Below are 25,190 nucleotides of genomic sequence, written 5' to 3'. Positions count from 1 at the left end.
AGTGACCCCAAACTTTTGAACGGTAGTGTATATACTTCCTTTTCACTTCTTTTTAATATACATCCATTTTTATATTTCAGGCTTGCAAAATACAAAATGAACATTTTAGGACTAGTAATATAGGGAAAGAAAAATGGCCTCATTCCAAGTAATGATGTTTATACTGTAGGTCATTATTATGGAGTTATTTTTTGTGTTTTTATTAAACGCAAAAAAAATAGTGATCTGAGAGTGGAAAAATTATCTGAAAGGAAAAAAAATATATTTGATATAAATATTTTTCACACTGATAGCAAAACATAATAATATTTGAGACTAAAAAAAGTTTTGAGATAAAGTATCTTGTTACAGCACATTTAAAAAATAATTTGACATTTAAAAAAATAATTTCCTAGAAAAAGAAAACTCTCTCAAAAGCCTTTCTTTACTCTCAAATATATATATTTTTTGCTATCAGAGTGAAAACTTTTACTCTCGCAATTTTTTCTCTCTCAAAGCTTTTTTCTTTTCTCTCTCAAAACCGAAGTCTTTGCTATCGTTTCAAAATTTTGCTATCGATGTGAAAATTGTGTCATGGGCGGGTCCGTGTTACTATTGGTCATTCTCAACCGAATTGACAGCTGGGTGGCGATCATTTCTCCATACTGATTACTCCTTTCTCAAATAATATTCATGACTAACTCCTGCTATCCCTGCGCTGTGATCCACCATTGATTCACTGGGACGTGCAGACATGCAAAAAAAAAAATGTCAATTTTTTTAAATGTCAAATTATTTTTTAAATGTGCTGTAACAAGATACTTTATCTCAAAACTTTTTTTAGTCTCAAATATTATTATCTTTTGCTATCAGTGTGAAAAATATTTATATCAAATATATTTTTTTCCTTTCAGATAATTTTTCCACTCTCAGATGACTATTTTTTTTGCGTTTAATAAAAACACAAAAATAACTCCATAATTATTATCATGATTCTGTGTCCACAAAGGCTGAATTTCTGAAGGACAAAGATAAGGAGGTAATCTCCAGTTTGTCAACAAATGTGTGAGAAAATTAATGTGTGGTTTTAAAAAGAATGCCATCTGAGAAAGATTGGAAGGGATATTTCTCTCTCTAACGAATTATATTATTAAACAAGTCAAGGAGTCTGAAGGAATTTCATTGTGTGAATGGCAGGATGACAAGCCTTTGCTGGGCAACGTATTCATCAGTCCCTCAGATGGAACCATCATTCCTTAATAACTGATAGAACAACATAGACAAGCACTAAAACACAGTCACATTCACAAATCCCACTTTAAGTTGACTGTTTTGTTTGTTTGAAAGTTTTATTTGAACAAAAGACGGATTAAAAAAACGGAAAATAAAACCAAAGGAATATACAAAATAAAGGAAAGGATTGTGCAACGAGGAGGCTTCATGTTAAACTTGTTTAAAGGCAGCAATGACTTATCTGTGCTCAGAGGCATCTGTGATGGATGCATGGAGGAAATGTGGACCGTTAGACCAAACGGTATTTCAGATCCTTTATGGGAGAGTGGGCATACATGTGCTCTGGACAAACACAAAAGGACTATCCAGACTAATACTAGCAACAACCCCAGTGCTAAAATGTAATAGTATGGAGTATGGAGTTATTTAACCTAACCCCATGAGGTTCAATATTATGCAAATTAATCAAAAAGTATCACTACCGTAGTCCCTTTTATTAATACTGATGTCAGTGATAGAGGCGTTATGGATGTTAGCAGAACATGTGTAACTAGAAACTCTTTCCTACCTTTGTTTTCATCTCTTTTCCACAGTGCTGACACAGATTTGCCAACATCAACACAGTTGTTATGGAAAGGCTGAAAATGTCAGCATGCTTTCTGCACTATTCAGCACTCGGAATAATGAGCATTTCCCACTGCTGATTATCAATTAGTAATGAAGTGGCAAATCATCCTATCAGGCAAAACCAGCAGTTTGAGCCTTTGGAGAGTTGAATAGCTGGCCACCGCGCAGGCACAACAGAGAAAGGGGAGATGGGGACAAAAGCCTTCTCACCATCTACTCAGAGCACTTTTTCATGCATTTCTTATTTTCATTTCTCTTCTTTCATTTGTTCTCTCCTTTTTTGTCTCTTCTCTCACCGGTCTGCTGCATGCCGACCCCCTTCTCTGACCTCCCGCGCTGTCTTCGCATATCTCTCAGCCTGCTGAGAAAATGTGCAATCTGACTCTGATTGGTGTCGTGTGATGAAATATTCAACAGCTCCCATAGAGGAGAAGCCCCGCATATTGTTGTTGTGTATAAAGAGCTGCGCAGCTATGGAAAGTGATGGCAAGGAAATGAGAGAAGGAGAAGAAAGATGAAGGTGAAAGGCAGGGGCAGGTCATTAGGGCTTTCATCAAGTGTCCTGGTCGTCAGAGGTAAAATGTTCATACTCCTTGTTCAGACCCCACCACATGACAAATGAAAAAAAAAAACAAAAAAACAAAACTCTTTATTCTTCCCAAGAGGAAACTTTAATTAAAATTAGTCTGTATTTACAAAGGATATGGATGTTTAGTTTAGAATAAAGCTGATGTACAGAAACTGTTTACATTTGCTCTGCTGTTTAAGTCGCTTCAGTCAAACTTTTCTAGCATTTATTTAGTCTTTTTTATCTGATGCTTATTCTGTGCTAAGATAATTAGAAACAGATTTGAGATTTGATAATTCATTCCCTTTAACTGTGAGGGCTGTTGCGTTTGCAGAAATGTAAATGAGTCGGAAAATGAATCTGTGGTAGAGAGGGTGTTAAGACATTAATGTGGACAGATCCTGTAAGCATTCTCATAGCTAATCACTGCAGCACAATGATACTGTGTGTTTTGTTTTTTTTTTTCTTAAAGCTAATGTTACTAAATTTACAACAAAAATAGTGAAATGACTCGTATCTCAAATTAAGTTAAAATAATTTCTCTTTTGCTATCCTCTCCAGTTGATTGGCTCAGGGTTTCTGCACATGCTCTTTTCCTGGCTTTGAAGGTGACATAAAACCAAGGACAGAGGTGGCATTACAGCCAGATCCGTGGCTCATTCTGAGGGAACGAAAACACAACTTTTAGAAATAAAATTTTCTTAGGTTTTAAAATGAACTAAATAGACATATAAGTTCTGTAATGTTTGATACATACATCACATAAAAACTACAAAATTTACTTTGCGTTTTGGTGTAGTTTGTGTTAAAGACATGTAATGTGTGGTGTTGTCTCTCTGAGGTTTTTTATTTAGTTTAGGACCAGCTAAGGACCCGGGGCCTCATTTAACTACAGGTGGCATCTGCAGCGCAAAAAGGAAATGCAGCGAACTAAAGTGGCCCCACGTGGGGAAACGCTTCCCACGGCCACATGGTGGCTATAAATGGTCAGATGGACGCCTGTAATACATATTCATCACATCATTTGCATGATGGCTCAGGAGTGAAAAGGAGGAAAAAAAGTGGATTTTTTCAGGGTGTGAGATCTTGATAGACCACGTTGACAAACGTAAAAATGTTTAATTGGTTACGGTGTGGGCTTTACTTGTGTCAGAAAAGCAAAATAGTGGCAGCAGGTGGCAGATGCTGTCATCGCATTGTCAGAAGGGAAGACACGCCAGAGGCATCAGAACAGGAGGCTGGATATCTCAGTTAGTAGAGCATTGGTCTACTATGCAGGAGATTGAAGTTCAAATCTTACATGGGATGTTCGCTTTGGAGAAAAGTGTCTGCTAAATGACAGTAAAGACGCCTGTAATTTAGTCAGTTGTTTTAATTTATAAAATAAATATGTACAATAAATAAATAAATAAAAGGAAATCCACCTCGTGTGTTTCATTAGCTGTCACCTTATTTAGCTGCATGGATTTTATAGCATGTAAGGTTTGTTTCACAATGACAGAACATATGGTAGTGGTTGAGGTTCGTAGTAATATCATCTCCCTTTTTCCTGGAAATCCTACCCCCCCCCCCCCAGAGTGTGTGCTCTTCGGAGAATTAATATCAAATGTGCCTCTTTATTATTATTTCTGCAAACAGCTTTAATATCTAACATGTGGTGTAAAAGGTAATAGTGGGTTGTGCATCATTTCCTTGATTTTATTCTGTGCCGTTGGTGTCGCAGTTTCCCGTTTCCCATATTTGTACACCTGGGTCAGAGTTTGCGTGGAGGTAGAAATATTTTCCATCAAGTTTGGTTTTCATAAATCCCAAAAGTTGACTATATTTGACATACGTCGGTTTTTGTTCCTACGCAAGCTTGATAAATGAGGCCCCAGATGATTGTTTTATTATGAACTGTTACACAAAAACCTTTGTGAAAAGGGTGTACTTTCTTTGTCACATACACCCTGTCTTTTTCTTAAACTCAGTAAATAGTTTCTGTATCTACCTGTGAACCAAGCAGTGTGTCATGGTTAAGCAGAAACATTGTAGGAATGTTTTGAAACATTATTGACTGCACATAATGTGGAAAAGAAAAAGCTTTTTTATCTTGGTCTCGACTTTGACAACCAGCCATTTATTCCATTTTCCTTACCTGCTTAATCCTCTTCAGGGTTGATTGGAGTCTGTCCCAGTCTGACCCATGGATGAGAGATGTTTTAAAAACAGTTTAATCTCCAGCAGGATACTTCTGTGATATTTTCAGCAGAAAGAGTTAACAGAAGTGAGGTAAGGCCTGGCACACACATATCGATTTTTGGGCTGTTTTTGTCCTGATTTTGCCTCTTCCTGACCTCGGACGGCAAATGCCCGATCATTGTGAGATTTCCTTGTCCAATTACCATTTGGCCTGAGGTATGTTACGAGCCCATTTGTACCGATAATTATTACAGGCGTCCACTTGAACATTTATAGCCACCATGTGGGCGTGGGGAGGCGTTCCCTCACTTGCATCCGCTTTAGAGTTAATTCTGATTTATAAACGGAAGCAGGTGTGGGATATGCGTGCACATGCTTCTGTAAATCTGAAAGTTGAAGTTCGCTGCATTTCCTTTTTGCTCTGCAGACACCACCTGTAGTTTGCTTGGCTACGCAGTTTTATTCATGAGGCCCCAGGTCCCTGGCAGGGTCCTAAAGGAGTGGGCTGACCAACTTAGGGATGTGTTTAGACATCTTTGACATGGCCCTTCCACTCTCATGGGCCCCCACCTGCTTGAAAACAACAACAACCATCATCCCAGCACCAAAACCTCTTTCAGTATAAGCCCTTGATGATTACTAGTCAGTTGCTTTGACACCAGTGATAATGGAACACTTCAAGAGACTGATCTTGAACCACATCAAGCCCCAGATATCCCCCCAAATGTGGATCAGCAGCAGTTTGCCTATAGGAATGAACAGGAAGCAGAAAGAAAAACACAATATGGCACACCAACTCCAGCAAGCTGCTTCTGGAACTCGCAGAGATAAAAAAAAAAAACAAAAAAAAAACAAGGCTACGCGTGAAGGTGGTGTGACTTTGTTTTCAGTTGCGCTGATCTACTGATATTGTTCATACACAATCCTTTATGGAAGGTAACTAAAATGAAGGAGCTTTGCGATTAATTTACTAATCATATCGTTTGATAGTTAAATGCCAGAAAATCAAATAATCGTGATATTCCTAAACATGTTGCTGGAGGAGATTTACCGAGTTTTCTCACACCTGCAGTATTTTACAAAGCAGCTATGAAACGGGTGCATCTGAGGCTCAGTCTGTCTCTAGAGCAGTGGTACCCAACCAGTTTTCCTTGGGGACATGCAAATACTAAAAAGCCATGGACCTCCTGCCCCACCCCAGGCTGAGACCAAGCTTGGTTTTGTGCTTTCAAAAGTGAGATTCTCACTATAAATAATGTATTTTGGTTGAGTCCAGTCCTTCCATAAAGGGGGGGGACAATGGGGACAATGTTTGAACATTAATCACAATGGCTCTGAAAGTTTAAAGTCTCTGGGATCCCCTCTGCTCTTCGGGAGACCCCTTTGGAGGGTCTCAGACCCCAGGTTGAGAAACCACTGCTTTAGAGCATCAACCATTCGTCTCCCATGAGATTGAAATCCTTTCTGTGGTTAAAGCCTTTGTAATAAGGTCACGCAGAGTCATCGATCATTGCAGCCATCTTCAACTGCTACACAGGCATACAAAGAGATGACGGCTTTATTAAACAGAACAGTACTGGAGTGGCTGTAAGAGGCCGAGTATCAGACATGCCGTTGACTCGGTTAATCCTTCTATATTTGATCTCCATGCAGCAGCTGGTGAAACAGGACCTGCAGCCTCTGCATCTGTCCTGTCTCAGTAGAAGAAGAGTTTCTCAGTGAAAAAATATTTTATGACCGACAGTCAGCCAAGGTAAAAGAGAGACAACACGCTGCTCAGGTCATTTGATCGTTAGCCAGCAGTTTATTAAAGACTGACTTCCTGAACATACATCATATTTATAAGTGATCTGATTGATATAGAGGTGAGGCTGGAGTTGGGAGCAGTGATTAGTGGGCTTGTGTTTTACATAAGCTGCAGCTTGTAATAATTGTTTTCATGGCAGAGAGGATGAAAATGTAAACTATATTTAATAATACATTTTTGACATTTGTTGTAGAAATTGAATTTGTTAACATACACTCCCTTAGGAACCAGCCTTTCTTAAGGTAAAATATACTTGCTGTTAACCTCATGTTCGCATGCACAATGAGCGTTGTTGTTCACATACTTTCTTTACAACGCGTGACACTGGAGGATTACACCACGAGGCGCAAAAGAACTCATACCAGATAGACCTACTGAATTTATAGGATGTAAACAAATGAAAAAAAACATGGCAACAATAGAAGAGGTTAGTACCAACCTGCCACATGGAGGTTACAATTCAGTTTTAAAATTTAGAAATAAAAAACTTACTAGCCTCTTTGGCAGATGATAAATTAGGGATGCCTCTTTGAAGCGAATGAGAAGAGCTGATTTCCACTGGAAAGAGTCAACTCTTCAGTTGCTGCTGCTCCGAAGGCAAACTTCAGTTGCATGTTGTGTCCATCAAACTAATCACAATGAAAGAAGACTTGGATTATACCACTATATACAAGAGGAGAAGAGGTACAGTCCAGGTATAAAGCAACATAGATCAACGGGTAGCCAGATTTAAATACAAGCATTTCAAGAAAAAGTGAAAAAAAGATAAAAAGCAGCATTAGAGTCCATGTAACTACTAAGCTTAAATATATCCATTACTTTATCTAAAGTGTCATAATGTTCAGGTTTTGATCTTTATTTATTCATTTGCTTTGGTTTTCTGTTCAGCTGTTCATTTAATTGTTTGATTAGAATATTATAAACAGCAGCAACTGTTTATTATTTGCTTTGTTTTGTCAGAAAACTAAATGTATAAAAAAATGATTTATTAAAACACTGAATAAAAAAATCCCTCATCGTGACACAAACCATTCAAAGTTCCTTAGTTAAGCTAAAACAGAAGCTCCAGTTGATACTAAATAAAGAACCATTTGGGAGTTACAAGAGCCGACTCTTGTAAGGAAGCCAAATCTTTGAAAAGAGCCAGATCTCCCTTGCTATGATAAATGAAGCAAATCACCACATTTTCCATTACATTATTTCATTAAATTCTTGTTTTCCATTGGCTGTGCTTTTATTTTAGCGTGCATATTGTCATTTACAAGCAACTCCTTGAAGAAAGTGCAGCTGAATGCGGTGAGAAATCTAAATAAAGTAAGATGCGTTGAAGGACAAACAAAAATATGGTCCCTCGACAAAGTAAATAATTAGGCTGGTTAGTAATTTACATAGGTTACGTTGTTGTTCAGCATTTTCTTAAAAAAGTTGATAAAAAATAATTTAAAGAAACAGACATGATCAAGTTCATTGAGTTTCACTGATAATCTGAATTATTTTTTGCAGCAAAAAATCTGACTAATAGACATTCTCAGTGGCTGCTAACTTTATGGATCTACAAGCCACATTGTGAAGTGATTAAAAAAAAAGTTTATAATGAACATAATGGGTTAACCCTTACCCCTCTCTGTTTGACTGAACACGGAAGCGTCATGGATGCCCTGCGAAGCCTCTGTTCTGATGTTTTGACCAATAAAATCCAGTACATGGAGGCCTGTTTTAACACTGTTTGATGACCTTCCAGAAACAAGATTATTTGTGAGGAGTTTATTTATTTGTTTAATTTTTTAGGCCTTGACAGAGTAAAGTAAGTCAATTTGTAGATTTTTCTATGAGCTGGTTGTACAATGTTGTATGTGACAGCGAGGTTTATGGTGGGTATGGTGGGGGGAAGGAAGATCTATTTGATCTTGTAGTATTGTCTCTATAGGCATAAATCTTCATACTATGAAAAAGTCAATAAAAATATGTGAAACAAAAATCCAGTGTAACACAGTAACACTAACTTTTGAACCCGTATTAATCATCTTGTTTTATCAAGATAAGGAGATGAATAATCCTGTTTTCATGAGGAAATGGCCATAGTTATCTTTAGAAAATTTACTTTTTATCTTGAGATCCTGATTAGACAAATAATAATAGTTGAGCCTGGCTGCTCTAGGCTTCCGTACTGCTCTTAACTTTCGTGTGTATTATAGTTGCAGTTTAATAACAAATAGGACTATAATGTGCATTGTTAGTAGATTATTAGCCTAGGCTTACAGCTCCTTGATGATCTGGACCATCTTAAATAAGGACTTGCATTCAGTGACAGCCTGAAGTCTGGAGGCCTCAGTCACCAAAGATTGTTTTCTTCTTTGTGGTGCTTTTTCAGGTTTCTGCTACAGCTGTCATTTGTTTTTATGAGTCTCTATGGCTTTAGTTTAGTTTTCAGAAAGTCGATGCAGTTGTTGAGATCAGGTAAAGGATTATAGAAAACTCCATTTCTTTACCTGCAAAAACTTCTAAGTTGCGCCCCATCAGTTTTACTGTTGTTGGCTAAATCCGTTCAGTTAGTTATCTTCCCCTAACACTCAGCCAGAAAGCTGACGCTTCATCGGGAGTCTGCTGCATTGGCTTATAACATTGCTGGATGTGCAGAGTTGGCTAATACTCAGTTACTAAACCTCAGTGTTGTAAATGGATTCCTGGTGGGATCTAAGCATCAAGCCACAGCAATTTTTTGGTAACAATTATTCAAAAGTATCCAGAACTGAAGCCCTCAAAGTTGTAATTATGCATCAAATCAGCATGATAAGGAATCTAAATTAAAAAGGGATGATATTGTCTGTTAATATTTTCACAGACATGAACCAGCTTGTTGTTCAGCTTGTTCATTAAATTAGATGTTTTTTAAACTGCAATTTTAAATTATGACTCAGCTGCTTCTTTCAGATGAATGACAACATTATTTGTTCTGAAAGTGCAGTTGACAGTGAAAGAAAATGAATCCTGGTGCAGGACAGAGAATATAAGCTCAGTTAGAAAGTCATGCTGTGCCAAAGCTGATGCTTTCCCTTCCATCCATCCCTGTGGCTACTAGAAGAGCACTGTACCTCATCTCAGCTCTGAGATGTAAAGATGTTCTCAAGATGTTTCTTGTGTCCAGGAAGAAAGCTCAGTTAGTGTGTATTTATCCACATTACTGGCTAGTAGGTTCTTACAGTTACCAGCTAAGTAGAATTTCCACAGGCCTTTTTTTTTTTTTTTCAAACCGACCGATAAGGCTACGGTGTGCTGTTCCAACGTTTGTCAAACCATCAACACCAGCAGCTTCTCCTCCTTTAACCTGAGTTGGGAGCACACGAGGTGCTGCCAAACGTTTGTAGTATTACTATTAATTAATAGTAATATTAATATTACTATTAATCTTGTCCAGGCCTTGTCCGTTCTCATGTTCATAAACAACGAAAATGTTTTCAAACGCTCGCCTTTAAACCTGATGAGCAGATCTCATGCTCAGTAATCGTGGCTGCAAGGCTAGCTGTTGCCTTCTTGGTATCTCCTTAATATGTCCGAGCAACACACACAACTTTTATGTTCCTGCCTGCTTAGCAGCTGTGTGCCTGTCATTTAAATATTATGTAAAGCAGTACATTTTGAACATTTATGAATTGTAATTGAATTGGCAAATGTCACCTTGATTAAAATTAAATTAAACACACACACACACACATATATATATATACATATATATACATATATATATATATATATATAACATGATATATATCATATATAAAGAATGACATATAATTTTGATTACCAGAAAATTATAAGAACATAAATTTTATTCTTAAATAATTTACCATCTTTATCTACATCTACAAATGTTTATTATTTTGCTAAAATCTGCCCTTTCAGTTTTTACATCCTTTCACAATGAGTTAACTGTTCAATTTCGAGTCTTGTCATCTATGAAATAAAGATTCTTTTGAGTCTGTTTGGAAACCCATCCCACACTGCAGTTACCAGCTAACATGACAGAGACCTCATTTAGAAGTTTGGCTTGAAGAAATCTGTGCGAGTTGTGTATTTTAATCATTGACATGTACTTTCTGAGGACTGCGATAGAAGGATTGTGGGAAAAAGTGGCAAAGGGAAACTATTCTCTCCTACTAAAACATGGAAATGAAATACCATACCTAAAAAAAGAAGGACATGCTCATCACGAGGAGAGTTCTGGTGAATTTGGATTTAAAATTTCCTGTAAAAAATTGAATGTTCTCCTTATTGTTTTTGCCATCTTGTTTTAATAATATTCTCTATAATGACAAAGGTTTCAATTTGGAAATAAAAATAGGTTTTTGAACTAAGTAAAAACTGACAAGTCAGAGTCTTAATGAAAATGATCCTCAGTAGGGGCCCTATTCAAAATAACTCACGTAAATCTCACCAGAAAATGTGTAAATGCAGGAGGTTGTAGAGGCACTGGCTTGAACTGGTACTTTTTATGCTGTGAAAGAGAAATGCTTGATTCACACAGCCCGGACTCTGTCATCAGTCATGTTCTCATAGACCGACAGCAGCCAGTGTCCTTGTAATTATACTGGTCACTCAGTTGTTTTGTGACTCCCCATGTAGCTGCAAAAAAAGAAGAGAAAAAAGACGGTACTCTTTCATTTTGTCAGTGTTCCCCTGAAAGCACTGAATTTGCTCTGCAGTCTGGCCTGTCCAACACTTCATAAGACACTGTGTTTTTGTCAACCCCATTAGAGCCGTTAAACAGAGATTCATTTCTGTCAAACGGAGATTGAGCACGATGTCTCCCTTTTTCTCACGTTTTCAGTCATTCTAAGCTCACGGTAGCAGTTCTCAGGCTAATGCTATCAGCTCTAGGTTATATTTACTGCTTCCTGTGATAATAAAGTAGATCTCTAACTGCTTTAATGGTAGACTCAGGGATGAGCAAATTACTCTGAGCTGATCATGGTTCTCTTCAAAGGCAAAGCTAGGGCAAGGCATTTCTCCTAACTGGTTCAATTTAATGCTCCAGATTGGTCCAACAGAGGAATGGCCATTTATTTCCAGCTAATGTCTGGTCCTGCTGAAGATATTTTATTTCTAGTTTCTGAATCCAATTTCAGAACCCCATCTTATCTCTGATTTGGTAAGCTCAACTATTTTATTGCTTTGAGGGGATAAAAACCCTTTTAAGTGATGATTTCATTATGGAAGTTATTTCACAAAGGCACATATTTTAAAATATCCTGCATTTGTGAATTAGCAAACTATTTGTTTTGTACAAATTCAGATTTAGCAGTTCTTTCAGCTTGAGTCCTCTGCTGCATTCAGAGAGAATGAGGTAAACTTAGAACATCTGAGTAAGCCAGATGGCTGCTGGTTAATTTAGCATGAACCCTGGACCGGCAGCACCTTTTCCCTGCTTATAAACATTCCACACAGAAGACTGCACTGCTGATCAGTCATACTGCCAGCATGCTCCCTCCCAGCTGCTCAGGTAATAGGTCTCAATTAGGTGAGATGCAACAAGATAGTTAAGGCATTGCAGAGCAAAGGAGAAATCTCAGCTCGGCTGCAATCTGTGGCTGGCTTGTGAGTCAATGTACAAGTAAAAATGGACATTTTTGTTCTGTAAGTGTCTTACAGATGATTGGTATTTTGACAGATGGCCCACGATTCGATCCAGAACAAAAGTGGAAGGGATGAAAATCATTTGTTGGGAAGGGACAATAAACAGTAAAATTTCAGAGAGTAATTCCTGGAAGGGGGGTTGTTGCTCTCTCTCTTCCTCTTGCTCATTTGCAACTTGCCCTGCAGGGTCGAGCCTTCAGCAGGTTAAATAATGTTATTAAAACTAATAATAGTAATTAGAGTTTTTGATTAGTCCATTTTCTGTATTTATAACGTATATTTGTAACATATTTTTCTATGTTCAGCCAGCAGTATCAGCAATGGTTTACGTGAAAAGTGGCAATGATACACCTTTATGACCACATCTAAAAGAATTTATTTGCACCCTGCTCTAATTTCCACTATAATCCATTAAAGCAGCTTTACAAGACCTTGAAACTCAAATTAAATTCCAAAACTTTAAAACAAAAACAGTAACTGCATGGGTGGGTCCACGTCTTGTTTGCAATGAAAATATCTTAAACAATTGATGAGCTGTTTAGTTTTAGTATTGTTAATATTACCTGTTTGAATATCAAAACCACCTGAAATGCACTGCAGTCAAAATCTGCTGTGATTTTACATAGAAGTTAATGGAAATAAAGGAGATGGACAGAAATTTGACACCAAAGACACCAGTTTGCATGTGAAAACGTCCGGTATAAAGCAATAACTCCACTGCACCTGCTGTTTGTACAGATGCAGTGCACAAAACTATAGTTAGCATTAAATATTTCATGTGTATTATTAGACGAGTGCTCCCCTCATGCTAGTCTTTGTTTTAAAGTGCTTCTTCTCTTGGTTCCTTCTCTCATTGTGGGAACTGTGGAATCAACAGTTTAGTGTTTACATCCAGGAAAAATTCAGCTTCCAGCGATAATGTCCAGATATGTTAAATAAATGACATATATGTCGTATTTCTGACTTAGAGAGTTTTGACTGAATAGTGTTTTGGGTTTTGGATCTATCAAAGGGCTAGGAGAACTCCTGAGCTGACAGAAGAGGTAGATTTGGCCTTATTTGTAGTGATGACACCTTGTTTCCTGGGTAAAACTGACAACTTTATGAACAGTAAGTAGTTGATTTCTATCCAGGTTTAGATATTGGAGTTCTCTCCTAATAACACCTCCTCTAATTTGTTTTCATTTTGTCTTTTTATCTGTTGGTGATTTAATTGGATTCTTATTAGTTTACTCACCATCACATTGTGCTTTCAAAAGTTCGTTATCAGTAAGCTGTTTTGAAACATTTGGCTGCAAGATAATTGAACATTTTTGAGGTTTGAACATAATGAGTAAATTTTAGTGGCTGAAAAGTCATTTTGTTTTCTTCTACTGACTTTCTTTCAAAAGTTTCCTTAGTGTTACAGTTAGATCAGATAAGGACAGAAGACATCAGACAGCATTTTTCTCCACATTCATCAGCTCCACAACCTGTTACAGTTTTTATACGGTAACAAAATTCTAACTTAATCCAAATAAATGAGACTGCAAAGCTCATTTTTCTTCTTCTGGATGGTCTCCTGAGCTGCCTTTCTTTTCACAGCTCAGCAAACGAGTTTCCAATGACTCATCTGTGAAGCCCGAGGGAGTAGGAAGTAAAGGTGATGGAGGGGAGGAACTGCACAGGCCGCAGGGCCCCCGGTGCTTCATCACTCATGAAGGCAGCATCACGTGGGGAGGGCCACAGGTGGCTTGCAGTGATGGATACCAGAGCAATTGTATAATGTTTTGCTCTTTCAAAAGTTGTTTGAGAAGCAGGCTGTCAAAGGGGCCGCTCCAGCGCCGACTCCCGGTACTCGCTGCAGAACTTTTGTGTCAGCTCCTGACTGCGTCTTGGGACGCCGCTGCAAAATTGAAACCTCAGTCCTGCTGGCAGCCACTGACAGAGTGGTTATTGTGCTGCTTATCAGCAGGGAAGTGAAAGGGAGAGATTTGCTTTTCTCTCTGGGGGAAATATTGCCCTCAATCAAAATCTTAGAAGGGAAACAGCTGACGCCACCATCTAAGCAGTGAATTGTTAACAAGCTGCCGATTTTCACCACTCCCTGAAAGAAAAAGCAAATGCTTCCAAGTTGCAGCAGCTCGATCTCCTGTGACACATTTTACTAAATGTTTATTCATGGGGGAAATTTGATTCAGAAGGATATGGAAACGTAATTCAATGAGTGCACATGGCATTTATTTTCTCCTGACCTTTTGCTCTGAGGCATATTTATGAAGGAGCTGACTTAAATGTGAAAGCAAGGCGATCAAGATGGTCATTTTTCATAACACAATGAGATTAGTACAAAATGACGACAATTACACAGGGTGCTTATAATTTGCAGGCGCTGGCTCAATGCAGCCATCATTGCATTGAGGATTCGGCTGGTGTACAATAAGAAAAACAAAATGAAGCAACTTGTTAACTTTTCTTGATGCCATTTAATTCCTTGTGGTCTGAACCAGAGTTCAGAGTGTGTTGCCAGGTTTGTAGGTGATCTATCAGTGGCAAGTAAGAAAAAAATTTTAAAGTAGAAACAGAGCCTACATGCAGAAGTTTCCGTGTCTTTAACCAATCTAAATTATTCCTGATTTAGCTGTGAAATGCATTTTCACCAGGAAATGAAATCCACTGTCAGTGCAGGTTTAATTGATTTTTTCCACTTCATCGCCGGCAGCCTCTAATCACGAAAAGGTACAAGAAAGTTCACCTGTAGACTGAAACATATTTGCATAAATCAATTCACAGAGAGCCTGTCTGGTTGTGACGGACTGATTTTATATTGACTTTGTGCAGGAGAGTGAAAATCAAATTACCATATCATGATTTGAAAACATCACTCTTCTATAAGGACGAATTTAAAGCAGAGTGTGTTTCCATTTCTTAGATTGGTTGATTTAATTTACTTATATCTGTTTGATTCTAGGTCTGAAGCGCAGCTACACGTGTGAAGTCTGCAGCGTCACGCTCAACTCGGTGGCTCAGTATCACGCACACCTGCAGGGTTCAAAGCACCAAAACAAGTAAGTGGATCCTGCAGCTGTGACGCTAATTGACACTGTTAACCGTTAATGCATCACAAAATGCTACAAAGTGCATTGCGGCGCTTGCATAAAACATGAGAATATTGTAGTAAGCAACACAGCTTGGACAAAAATATCAATTGGACTCATTTTGCTCTAATTGAGCCTTTTTACTCTTTAATGCTGTAGCTAACTGGTGGTTGTGGCACCCACAGGAGAAAATCACAAGCTGAGAGTCAACAAGCTTTTACGGTTCAGTCACAGCAAACAAGAAGCTGGCTGGAATTTGCTTTCTAATATCCTGCATCCAGAAATGAGCTAAAGCAAAAGCTAATCTTGAAAAGCTGTGCATAGCTGCTTCCTTGCTGGTGACATCTGGTATATTAAATATGCATAATTTTATGATGTAAATATACAAACTGCATTAAAGTCAACACTGGTTTCTAAGTAAAAGTTCACATCTTTAAAAACACAAAACTCAATAACAAAGCTTGTTTTCTTTCATTTTATCAGCACATCATGCTAAGCAAATACTTCTCTACACAATGCTGCATTCAGTGTATTATTGAAGCAGGACTTTGGACCTCAGAATGATATCTTTTTCAACCTGTGAGTGTGAAAAAAGATGGCTGCTACCAGTTTTTCTTAGTTGCCAAACTGTAAATATCAAATGTTTCTTAGCAGTTGTATAGCTCAGTGGTTCCTAACCTGGGGTCTGGGACCCCCTAAGGGGATCCCCTAAAGAACACAGGAGGTCCCTAAAGCTTTAAACATTCAAAGCCATCGTGATTAATGTCCACACATTGTCCCTTAAGAAAAAAAAAGTAAGGCTATATGTTGTTAATTTAACTATGGCTTTATGGAATGACAGGACTCAGCCAGAATACCGTTTTCATGGTGAGAATCTTGATTTTGAAAGCATACAACCAAGCATGGTTTAAGCACAGGGTGGGGCAGGGGGTCCCACCCTTGCTTTTCAGTATATGCATGAAGGGGGTCCTCAAGGAAAATAGGTTGGGAACCACTGGTATAGTTCACTTGGCTAAAACAAGAAATGGGATGGAACACATATTTTGCAAACATACTCACCTTAAATTTAAGATATTTAAAGCTTTACGATACACCACAAGAAATGAGGATAGTCATCCGGTTTCAGTCTTTTTTTTCTTTTACAAGTGAGGTGTTTTACCTGCAGCAGCCAGTGGTCAGGATGTTCTCATTTTGGAGAATCAGAAGCTTATCCAGACAGACCTGCTAAGCCCAAAAGACTCAGCGTTGGGAAAAAGAATTTTATCAAAATGCTGTCAAACAAAAGACATAAAATTAATCATGTCCAAGTTTGAAGTTGCAGCCACTAATGCAGTCTGTGGTTGTCGAGCAGCAGAATCGTAAATCTGAGCTAAATTGCGTGATCACTGGACAGGAACAGGCAAATGCAGCTGAAGCACTTTGCCAGCTGCCAACTGACATGATGTGAAGTGATTTCACTCAGAATGACGGACTGTCCTTCAAATTTAGAACATGTAAAATGTTTCCATTTGACTTTTATTTTCCTCCTTCCATCTCTCTACTGTCCCTCTGTATTTATATTTATTCTCTCTGAGTCATCTGTGCACCAATTACTTGACCTGAAGCAGGTGCAATGGGAAAAAGAGGGCTGTAAAACTGTGTAGGGCTTTGAGTGAGCCCTGGGCGGTAGGTGTGAACTGACAGGACTTGCATGGTCTATGTCCTGGAATTAATTCTCCCTGCTGGCCAGTTTCTGGCTGCACACGTCCGTGGAGATTCTGGCATCAGGAGACGTGACATGCCGTTTAACAGCCTCCATGTTTTAGTCACGGATGCCTGATCCGCCTCGTCAGAGACACTGGCTCTCCATCCAGAGTCACTCCTACTGACACACACACACAAGCAAAGGAGAGCTCAGAGTGAAACCACGTGCATCCCCCCTCACACACCCTTTCCATGTTACCACCTCCACCCAAGCCAGCCTGATTTCACTCATATCGCCCACAACTTAGCTGCAGGTCTTTTTAGGTCATTTGTTTGGCGGCAGTTTACACCCTCTATTTGTTTTTTCTGAAGCACAGAGGATGATATTTGATGTGTGTGAGGTCTTTAATCACTTGTATCATTACAGGGTTAAAGAAACAAAACAAAACTACAGATTACATGAAAGCCTGAACGTTACTGAGTGTGAAATAGTTATGTTCTTTTTGTTTTTTGGCTGAGCAGTTATGTCTTTTAAAAACAAAATGAGAGCTTGAACAATACAGTTTGCATGACTCCCAAGATTAGGACATTATAAAAAGCTAAAAAAAAACAAAAAAAAAAAAACTGTCTGACAATCGATGGGTATTTGTTGTAAATATAATGAAAACTGCTGATGAATAAATGAATTTAGGCCATCCTGCTGTCAGCAGGTAAACAGGTATTAATGGATCACAACAAGCTGCAAAGTCAAACTTGTATTTGTTATAAATCTGATACGCTGTAACGATCTGTCTCATTATAAAATCTGGGAAGATAGAGAAGGGACTGCTCAGTGTTTGACATCTACAAAGAGTGGTGAGTCTTTCTCTAAACAATCTACCTCAGCTCACTTCTTTCCATCCTAACTGTGCTAATTAACATTTATATTCTAATAATGAATCACATAAGAACTAATGTGTCAAGTCTCCCTACCTGGTAAACACCCACAGAAAAGGATCCTATCAACAGTTTATTTCCTGTCAGCTGGTTGTTTCTGTTTGACAGCCCTAAATTTTATTGATCTAAAAACTTAGAGACTAGTTGGTAAACACAGTGAAGCTCTTAAAAGCTAAAGAAAAAAAGCCAGATATTTCCCTCAGGAGTGGTTAGATCAAAACCGGGCTAAAACTTTTTCGTTGATGTGGTGAAATAATAAATGATGTAACTTTTTTTGCTTCTTGGTATGTGTTGTTTGTCAAAAAAAGATTGTTTTTAACTTTTAAAGGCACTGAGAGATTTTACATGCTTTTAGCTCATCTTGTCACCATTAATGTATAACAGGAAGACAGAAAGCTGCTGTTTAAGGTCAGGAAAGCAAAGAGGACATTTAGTTTTGACCTGAAAAGGAACCTACCTGTAAATGTCATGTGTACGTTAGTTGATACAGTTCTTTGAGACACCACAACCACTTTGATGATCCAAACATGGAAATGAACTTGTTAGTTTCATCTGACCTTATGTTGGCTTTCTTTCTCTTTTCCTTCCCTGTCTGTTGTGTTTGTGCCACGTTCCCGGTTCTTTGGTTTACAAGTCTGAAGCAGAGCTCAACTGAAGTAATTCCTCTCATTTTGACTTTTGAAGCATCACAGTAAGCCTGTAAGATAAAAATAGCCAAGCAGTCCTCCACTGAGGAGGAGGATTGGAAAATAGAGGAGGAGGAGGAGGAGGAAGAGGAGGGGCCGAGTAGCAGAAGATGCCAAGATTCAGCTGGGCAGTTGTGACCCCTCAGTGTTGGCTACAGTTAATGGAGATTGATCCTGCTTAACCTTCAGATAAGGGCAACTGCTTTTACCTTTGTTTTCCACCTACGATCCAAGCAAAGCAAACAGCAATTAGTCTGATGTATGCTTTATTTTCCAGCATTAATCTTGTCCTTTTTTTTTTTTTAACCCAAAGTGTGATTAGCTCTTATTAAAGAAGATTAAACATGTAGGTAAACATTACAGGTTGTGGGTGGTTGCTAAATAATCTGTTGAATGTTCTCACATATTCAAACTGTAGCTTTGATATTTGTTTATTACAATAATCAACCTAAAACCATTAAAACTAAATACGTTCTAAGGTTAGTGCAGATGTGAGGAACGTGGCTGTCTGCATTTCCCAGGCAATGCCTTACATTACATTTTGTTAGTTAGCTGAAAGTGGGGTGGATCGGGGGGTAAGGGATGGAAGAGGGAGCGGATGGAGGGGGAGGGGGGGACAGAGTGCCCCGTGACCACGGGACACTCTGGCTGGAGCCAGAGCTCTCCTCTGCCACCCTCGGGGTGGGTCTGGGATCTTTTTCGTGATGGGGTGACTTGGGTTTGTGCTTCAGGATTGCTGCTGATCACCAGGTTCTCTGGGCAACCCTAGTCTGCCTTTAGCCTCCGTAGAGGCGTGGTCGCATTTGCATGAGCACACTCACCACTCCTCATCACTGATCATTCCTCACACCTCATACTCTGCATGCTGCCCAAGCGGCAACCTCCGCCTGTAAAATGTGAAGCCTATGCGGAAGAGCAAAAAATTGCATTTCACCCCTCATCCGCTAGGGTCTGGCTCCAAAACAGAGCAAATCCCCATAGACTCCCATGTTAAAAGACCAACTTTAAAGCCTGGTACAAAAATCCATTTTAGGATTAATAGGTCAAGTTTACCTTCATGACAATTGTGAGGGGGGTAAATTTTTTTCTAACTCATCCGTTTGGATGTTATTTAATCTTGAAATACGTCATAATTAGGGGTGTGTCCTTTTGATTGACAGGTATATAATATCTGTGGAAAGAAGAGAGAGTGTAGCACAAACACGGTTTTTAGCCGGCTAACAGCATGCCTTAGCTTTAGCCTGCCTACCTCTGTTAGCTGGTCAGCTACCGTTAATCGGGGTTAGCTCTTAGCTACAGGCAGCTTGGAGTTTGATGGTTTTCAATCATCCATCCCCACCTTCACAGTCCCCCTCTCAGCTCGACCTCTTTGCCCAATTTTGGAGTTTCCAAGTTGGTGACGGTGGTAACGCCCAATGAGTTTCACTTTTGCTCTTCAGAAACCTACAGGTGACGTCACGGAGGTGCAGTCCGTCTTTTATATACAGTTTATGATGCTGACACAGTCACTGTGTTGTCCAGAGTGTTTACACAATAAGAGACTTTGTTTTTTTTTTTGTTTGTTTTTTTTTCTTTTTTCCTGTGAGTTACTATCTGGTACTTTGGTTGTTTTTGTGATACATTTGTGATATGTTTCTTGATTTAGTGATTATTTAAGAACTCTTGATTACTGTCAGCTCTGTTTTTTCTCTTTTTGTTTTCTTGGGGGGTATTTTTGTAAAAGCTGTAAGAAATTTAGGAAGTGTTTTGTAGGAAGTGTAGCAGTTGGTTGTCTGGTGATAGTTTGAATTAAAGGGTTGTTGCCTTCAATCTGTGGTGTTTTTGTCTCCTCTTTCTTCTTTTTGCTTTCCTTTTTGCTTCTTTTTGCAGTCTTCCTCCACTTTCTGTCCCTCCGGTCAGGTCCAGCAAGTTTACATAGGTTCCGTAATTCAGGGTAAATAAATAACAGTAAATAAATAAATTAATGATTGTTAAGAGGAGCTTTATACCCATAAACCTCCCCTTGGCAAAGCAAGTTGTTTGGCACAACACAGCAACCAGACCTTTATTCTGTTTGCTACAATGCTGGACAGGATAAGTTAAAAAAAAATAGCTGAAAGTTAAAGCAGGGCCATTTGTTCATCAGTCATTCATCAATGTGTTTTTCTGTTTTACCTTTTGAAGTTGCATTTTTTTTTTGCCTCTGGTAAACCAAAATCCTTTTCACACACTGGCAGTGCGTTTTTAGTGAAAAAAAACAGGCAGTACAGGCCGGGCTTTTGTACGCACCCATCAAGACGGACCTGTTTGCCCCTGCATCCTTTCTTTCTTGCTGGCTCAGAAGTGTGTAATCACTGAATACCCTTGAATGTCACCACTTCACTCACACATGACGTGGTGCACAAGAAACCCGACCTCTTCTGAAAGTCAAATGTAAACAGACCTAAAGATTGACAAGTTCTGTTTTTTTAATAGCCATACAGCCAAAACTGAGCTGCCTAGTTTCTAACTGTGGAAACAAACATGGTGTCCATTCTCTATTAAAACGTGTATAAAAAAGAAGGAAAAAGAAAGAAATGTACACAGGCTCGGTCCTCGGGCAGCAGCAGTCCCGGCTCCCGGCTGCAGTCAGAGGAAGAGATGTTCACCTCGGCTCCATGACCAGACTCAAAATGCTCAAAGCTGCTATCAGCTGATCCTGCCTGGCTTACAGATATTAATGCCAGTGAATGTAGACTGTAGACAAAAACATTTAAAAGTTCATCTTTTCATTTTTTTTTTAAATTAATATAGTAAAAGGAAAACTAGATCACCTTAACCATCTTGTTTTGTTTACTTCATCTGTTCTGTGTATTGTGAAGAGAAGGACACTCATGTAAACACACTAACAAGTGGTTGATGTTTTAGTTTTGTAATTATTGCACAATAGTAAGCAGTCATACGAAACTCTTTGCACGAGCTAATATAGCTTTAGATTAATACATTTATTTTAAAATGTCAATGTCTTTTTTCCAGTCCCTCCACAGTCAAAGAAAAATTATTAAAGCAACAAACTTGTATTATGCATTATGAGAAAGTTGGGACAACTAGATTTTTTTTTGTGTATATTCCACCCCTTTAAATTTGTGTTGATAGTTGCAATTGTATCATCACAAACTCCTGGAGGGACTTTTTTTATTTTGTTAATACATTTTTATTGTTTATATTATTTGGGTTGTGTTGTTATTTTTGGGGTGTTCAGACTGGCGCAGACTGGCTGCTACGTTTCCATCAGACAGCCAAAGGGCAGCTGTGGCCACACATGTAGCCTACCGTCACCAAGAATGAAGGAGGCATGAATAAATAATGGTTTCACCTTTTAGTGCCTTGAAAAGCGTCATATAAATCTAATACACTAACAAGTAACATTGTCAGTTTCTGTTTTTTTTCCCTCTCTTTTTTTGTTGGATAAGTCTTATTTTTTCTTTTTTATTCTGGTTTAGTTTATATTCTAGTTAGGTTTTATTTTATTTAGTAGAGTTTATTTTCTGGTTTATTCTAGTGTTTATTTCCTGTTCTCATGTAACACCTGCTTCTCTGTTACTGCCTTACACACCAGCTTGTCACTCATCATCACTTCCTCAGAATTTGTGCAGCAGGATTTGTTTAGTGTAAAACTATTGCTGTTTTAGTTACTGCTTCTAATTTTAGTTTCCAATAATCTGTTTGTCCAGATGTGCCTCTGCTTGAGCTTTGTTTGTTATTGGTTGAGTTTTTGTTTCTGGATCATCCTGCCTTACTCCTGTTTTCCATTTATTTTTATTATAAACTATAAGTTTACCTCCTCACCACTCAACCATGGATCTTGACAAAGATGTTTGATCTTCTAACCGCATGCTTGAGTCAGTAGTGTCACGTCTTTTCCAGTATCAAATATTAAATGATTTCTGCAGTTGAATATAGAGAATTGAGTCTTATTGTTCTTAAGAGTTTTAGAATAGAACTAATTTTGTACCATTTTCATTTATATTTCCTTTTACTTTTGGAAGTGTTGCCACTGGCAAAGATATGAGGTATTTGTAGTGATTGGCTTCCTCATTCATTAAAAAAAATAAATAAATAAAACAAAAAAAATAAAATAAAAATGATTTTTGAATGTGTTTAGAACATTTATAGACTGTAAATTGACTTTTCTGCTTTCAGTAGGTCAGCTCAAGTTGACAGTCTATTTATTGTACCTTCCACTCAGCTCAAGACAACCATCCATCAACAACAATAGCTGCAAACACTCATTAGCTGCAGAAGTTAGACTTCTGACGCTTGTAAAACAGCTAAAATTGTTTCGCACGGCAGCTCTCCAGGCATTTCCTTTTTTTCTGTTAAACAGGCCATAAGGCTGGTATGCACACAGTAAATCTGCACTGTTTCGTGTCAATTCATGCAAATCCTTTGCTCAACTCAGGTTGAACTATCATATAATCTTGTTGTGACCCAGCAGCACTGAATTATGACACGCAGAATAAAGTCTGAAGCTGCAGGAGGTTTTACTTCAGTAAAGTGCTGCAGAATTTTTATCTCAGCATGCAAACATGTTCACAATAAAAAACGAAAGCTTCCACGCTGATGGTCAGCACAGTTATGTAGGTGCCTCATAACAATCTGGGATGCATATTTCAAGTTCTTGTTGGTTGTGTCATCTCTGGTTGTTCTTATAAAACAGTCACTGACAACAAATAAAAACTCATGAGAGATGAGTTTTCAAAAATAATGATATTCATCAGACATCAAAACAGAAAAGCAGAATTTTCACTAATTTAATGACAAGCTAGTTTGTAAATTAGGATTTCTGTCAGAGAAAACTTAAACCTGAAACATGAAAAGCCAAAGGGCAATGTCACTGCAGTCTAACCATCCCCCTGCTGCTACACTGACTAACCAGCATTTCCATCTGTTAGGCTGCAGTAGCTTCATGGCTGGAATTACATAAGAAGCCTTTTGTCTCAGTTTCAGTGGTGTACTTAATTCGGTATGATAATGTGACTCAGTCGATGGCATGCCTGCGTGTTGGGTGCTGTGACTCATGCAGCATCCTCTGCAGTGCCAGAAGAACATATAAACTGTATGTTGGCAGGTTCATTCTGGCTGGTTACACTGTCTGTCAGGTGCAGCAGCATTTGAAGACTTCCCTGTCCAGAAACAAGTCTTCATTGAAGCACCTTGTGTCTTTTCTCCATTATCCAGTCTGGACAATTTTCCTAATTATCCACAAATTGTGTCAACTAATGTTTTATGATATGCATGTCATTTTTTTAATGTTTCACCATTTACAGTAAATTTAACTGCATCAGGTAAATTGTCAACATGTAAAAAATATTGATTTCTGAAGGAACTTTAGATTGAGAACAAGTTGTTATATAAGCAGGTACTTTTAATAAACCACCCACTGTTTTTAGTACCATACTACTTTTGTTGACACTCATTCATTCAAGTCTTTTAACACCCTGGTTTCATACTCACTTTTCATTCACTGGCTTAACCTTAACTGATGAGAGATGCATGTAAGAATTACTCAAATGTTTCCTGGTAAAAGCAATGTCTTGTGTCTAAAAATAAAGCTGGGACATGTTTCCTATACAAAGTTGTTTCCAGAGAAACATTAAAAGAATGGTCATGCTGTCGCTCAGGCAACTTTGTCATCTGGCTGATGTTAAACACACTGAAACCTTAAACTATTTCTTCTTCTCTTTTTCTTGAAACATCCGTGTTAACCTTTGTTGTTGACAGTGCTCCACACTTTCAACTTCTGAATTATAAAAGCATTTAAAGTACTATTTATTTCTCACTAATTGTAACTCGTTGACTAATTGGCAGCATCCACAAAGGATCCCAATAGCTTGTTGTTTTCATTAACAGGTCTTTCTGCAGCCTTGCTTTGCCCTCATTGCTTGCTATTAGACTGGATGGTCGATGCAAAGAATTGCCAGAGGGAATTCAGCCTCTTGAGGCTCTTGCCTCTCCGTCCCAAATCACCATCACAGCAGCATCTTTCTTGTGCTCCATTCTATTTAGACAAGTAAAACATGCACATACAAATTGTCACATCTTCAAAGCATTAAAGAAGCTTTTATGATAAGATGAGGCAGCATCCCTCATTGGTATTCACATCACATATACCCTCTGTGTGTTCAAAAGGATTCAGGTTGTACAGTCTGCACGGGCTGGTACAGCTGCTGAGCTCCTTCACTCTGCCGGAAAATAGACCAGAGCTTATTTAGACATGGAAACAAAGTGACCTCTGGGGCATTTTCAATAAACATCGGTAGGCTGATACATTCTTAAGTTGATGGTTCACTTTCATCCACATTAGCATTTTAAGGCTGACAACGCTGTACGAAAAACATTCATTCATTCATTTTCATTGACCTAAAAGCTGCAAGCGCAACCCTCAGAGTCTGACAGATGCAATTTACGTCCAAATTTTGTATCGCTTCATGACGAATTGCTCATGAAGTATTCATTGCAGCTAGTTGGAGTGCATATCAAATGAAAGCACACGAGCTGACGTTTACAGAGTTACTTGACTGTGCAACAAAGTACTGTGGAGAAAAAAGTACGTTAAAATTGCTGTACATTTATATTCAGCTATAGTTAGAATTTGCATAAAGTTCTGCATCTATCACCAAAGCCAAAATTACTCATCACCATATATACAGGGATTGGAATATTTATCACTAGAATGAGAAATATGATCTTTATTATGTCTGTTACATTTTTTATACTAATGTTATGAAATTATGAAGACAGGTCAAACATTTGTAAAGTAA

The 25,190-nt window shown here is 38.3% G+C and overlaps 1 protein-coding gene across 1 annotated transcript in view; it reads left to right on the top strand.

Annotated features, from left to right (window-relative positions):
• Positions 1-25,190, top strand: part of zmat4a (zinc finger, matrin-type 4a) — a 171,197-nt gene that overhangs the window by 127,204 nt on the left and 18,803 nt on the right. Inside the window, exon 6 of the mRNA XM_041999269.1 lies at positions 14,977-15,073. Within this exon, the coding sequence (XP_041855203.1) occupies positions 14,977-15,073 (97 nt within the window). The remainder of the gene's footprint in view (positions 1-14,976; positions 15,074-25,190) is intronic.

This window comes from Melanotaenia boesemani, chromosome 11 (assembly GCF_017639745.1).
Source record: "Melanotaenia boesemani isolate fMelBoe1 chromosome 11, fMelBoe1.pri, whole genome shotgun sequence".
Taxonomy (NCBI): domain Eukaryota; kingdom Metazoa; phylum Chordata; class Actinopteri; order Atheriniformes; family Melanotaeniidae; genus Melanotaenia; species Melanotaenia boesemani.
Note: the sequence above shows the minus strand (reverse complement) of the source record. Positions and strands in the feature narration are given on the sequence as shown.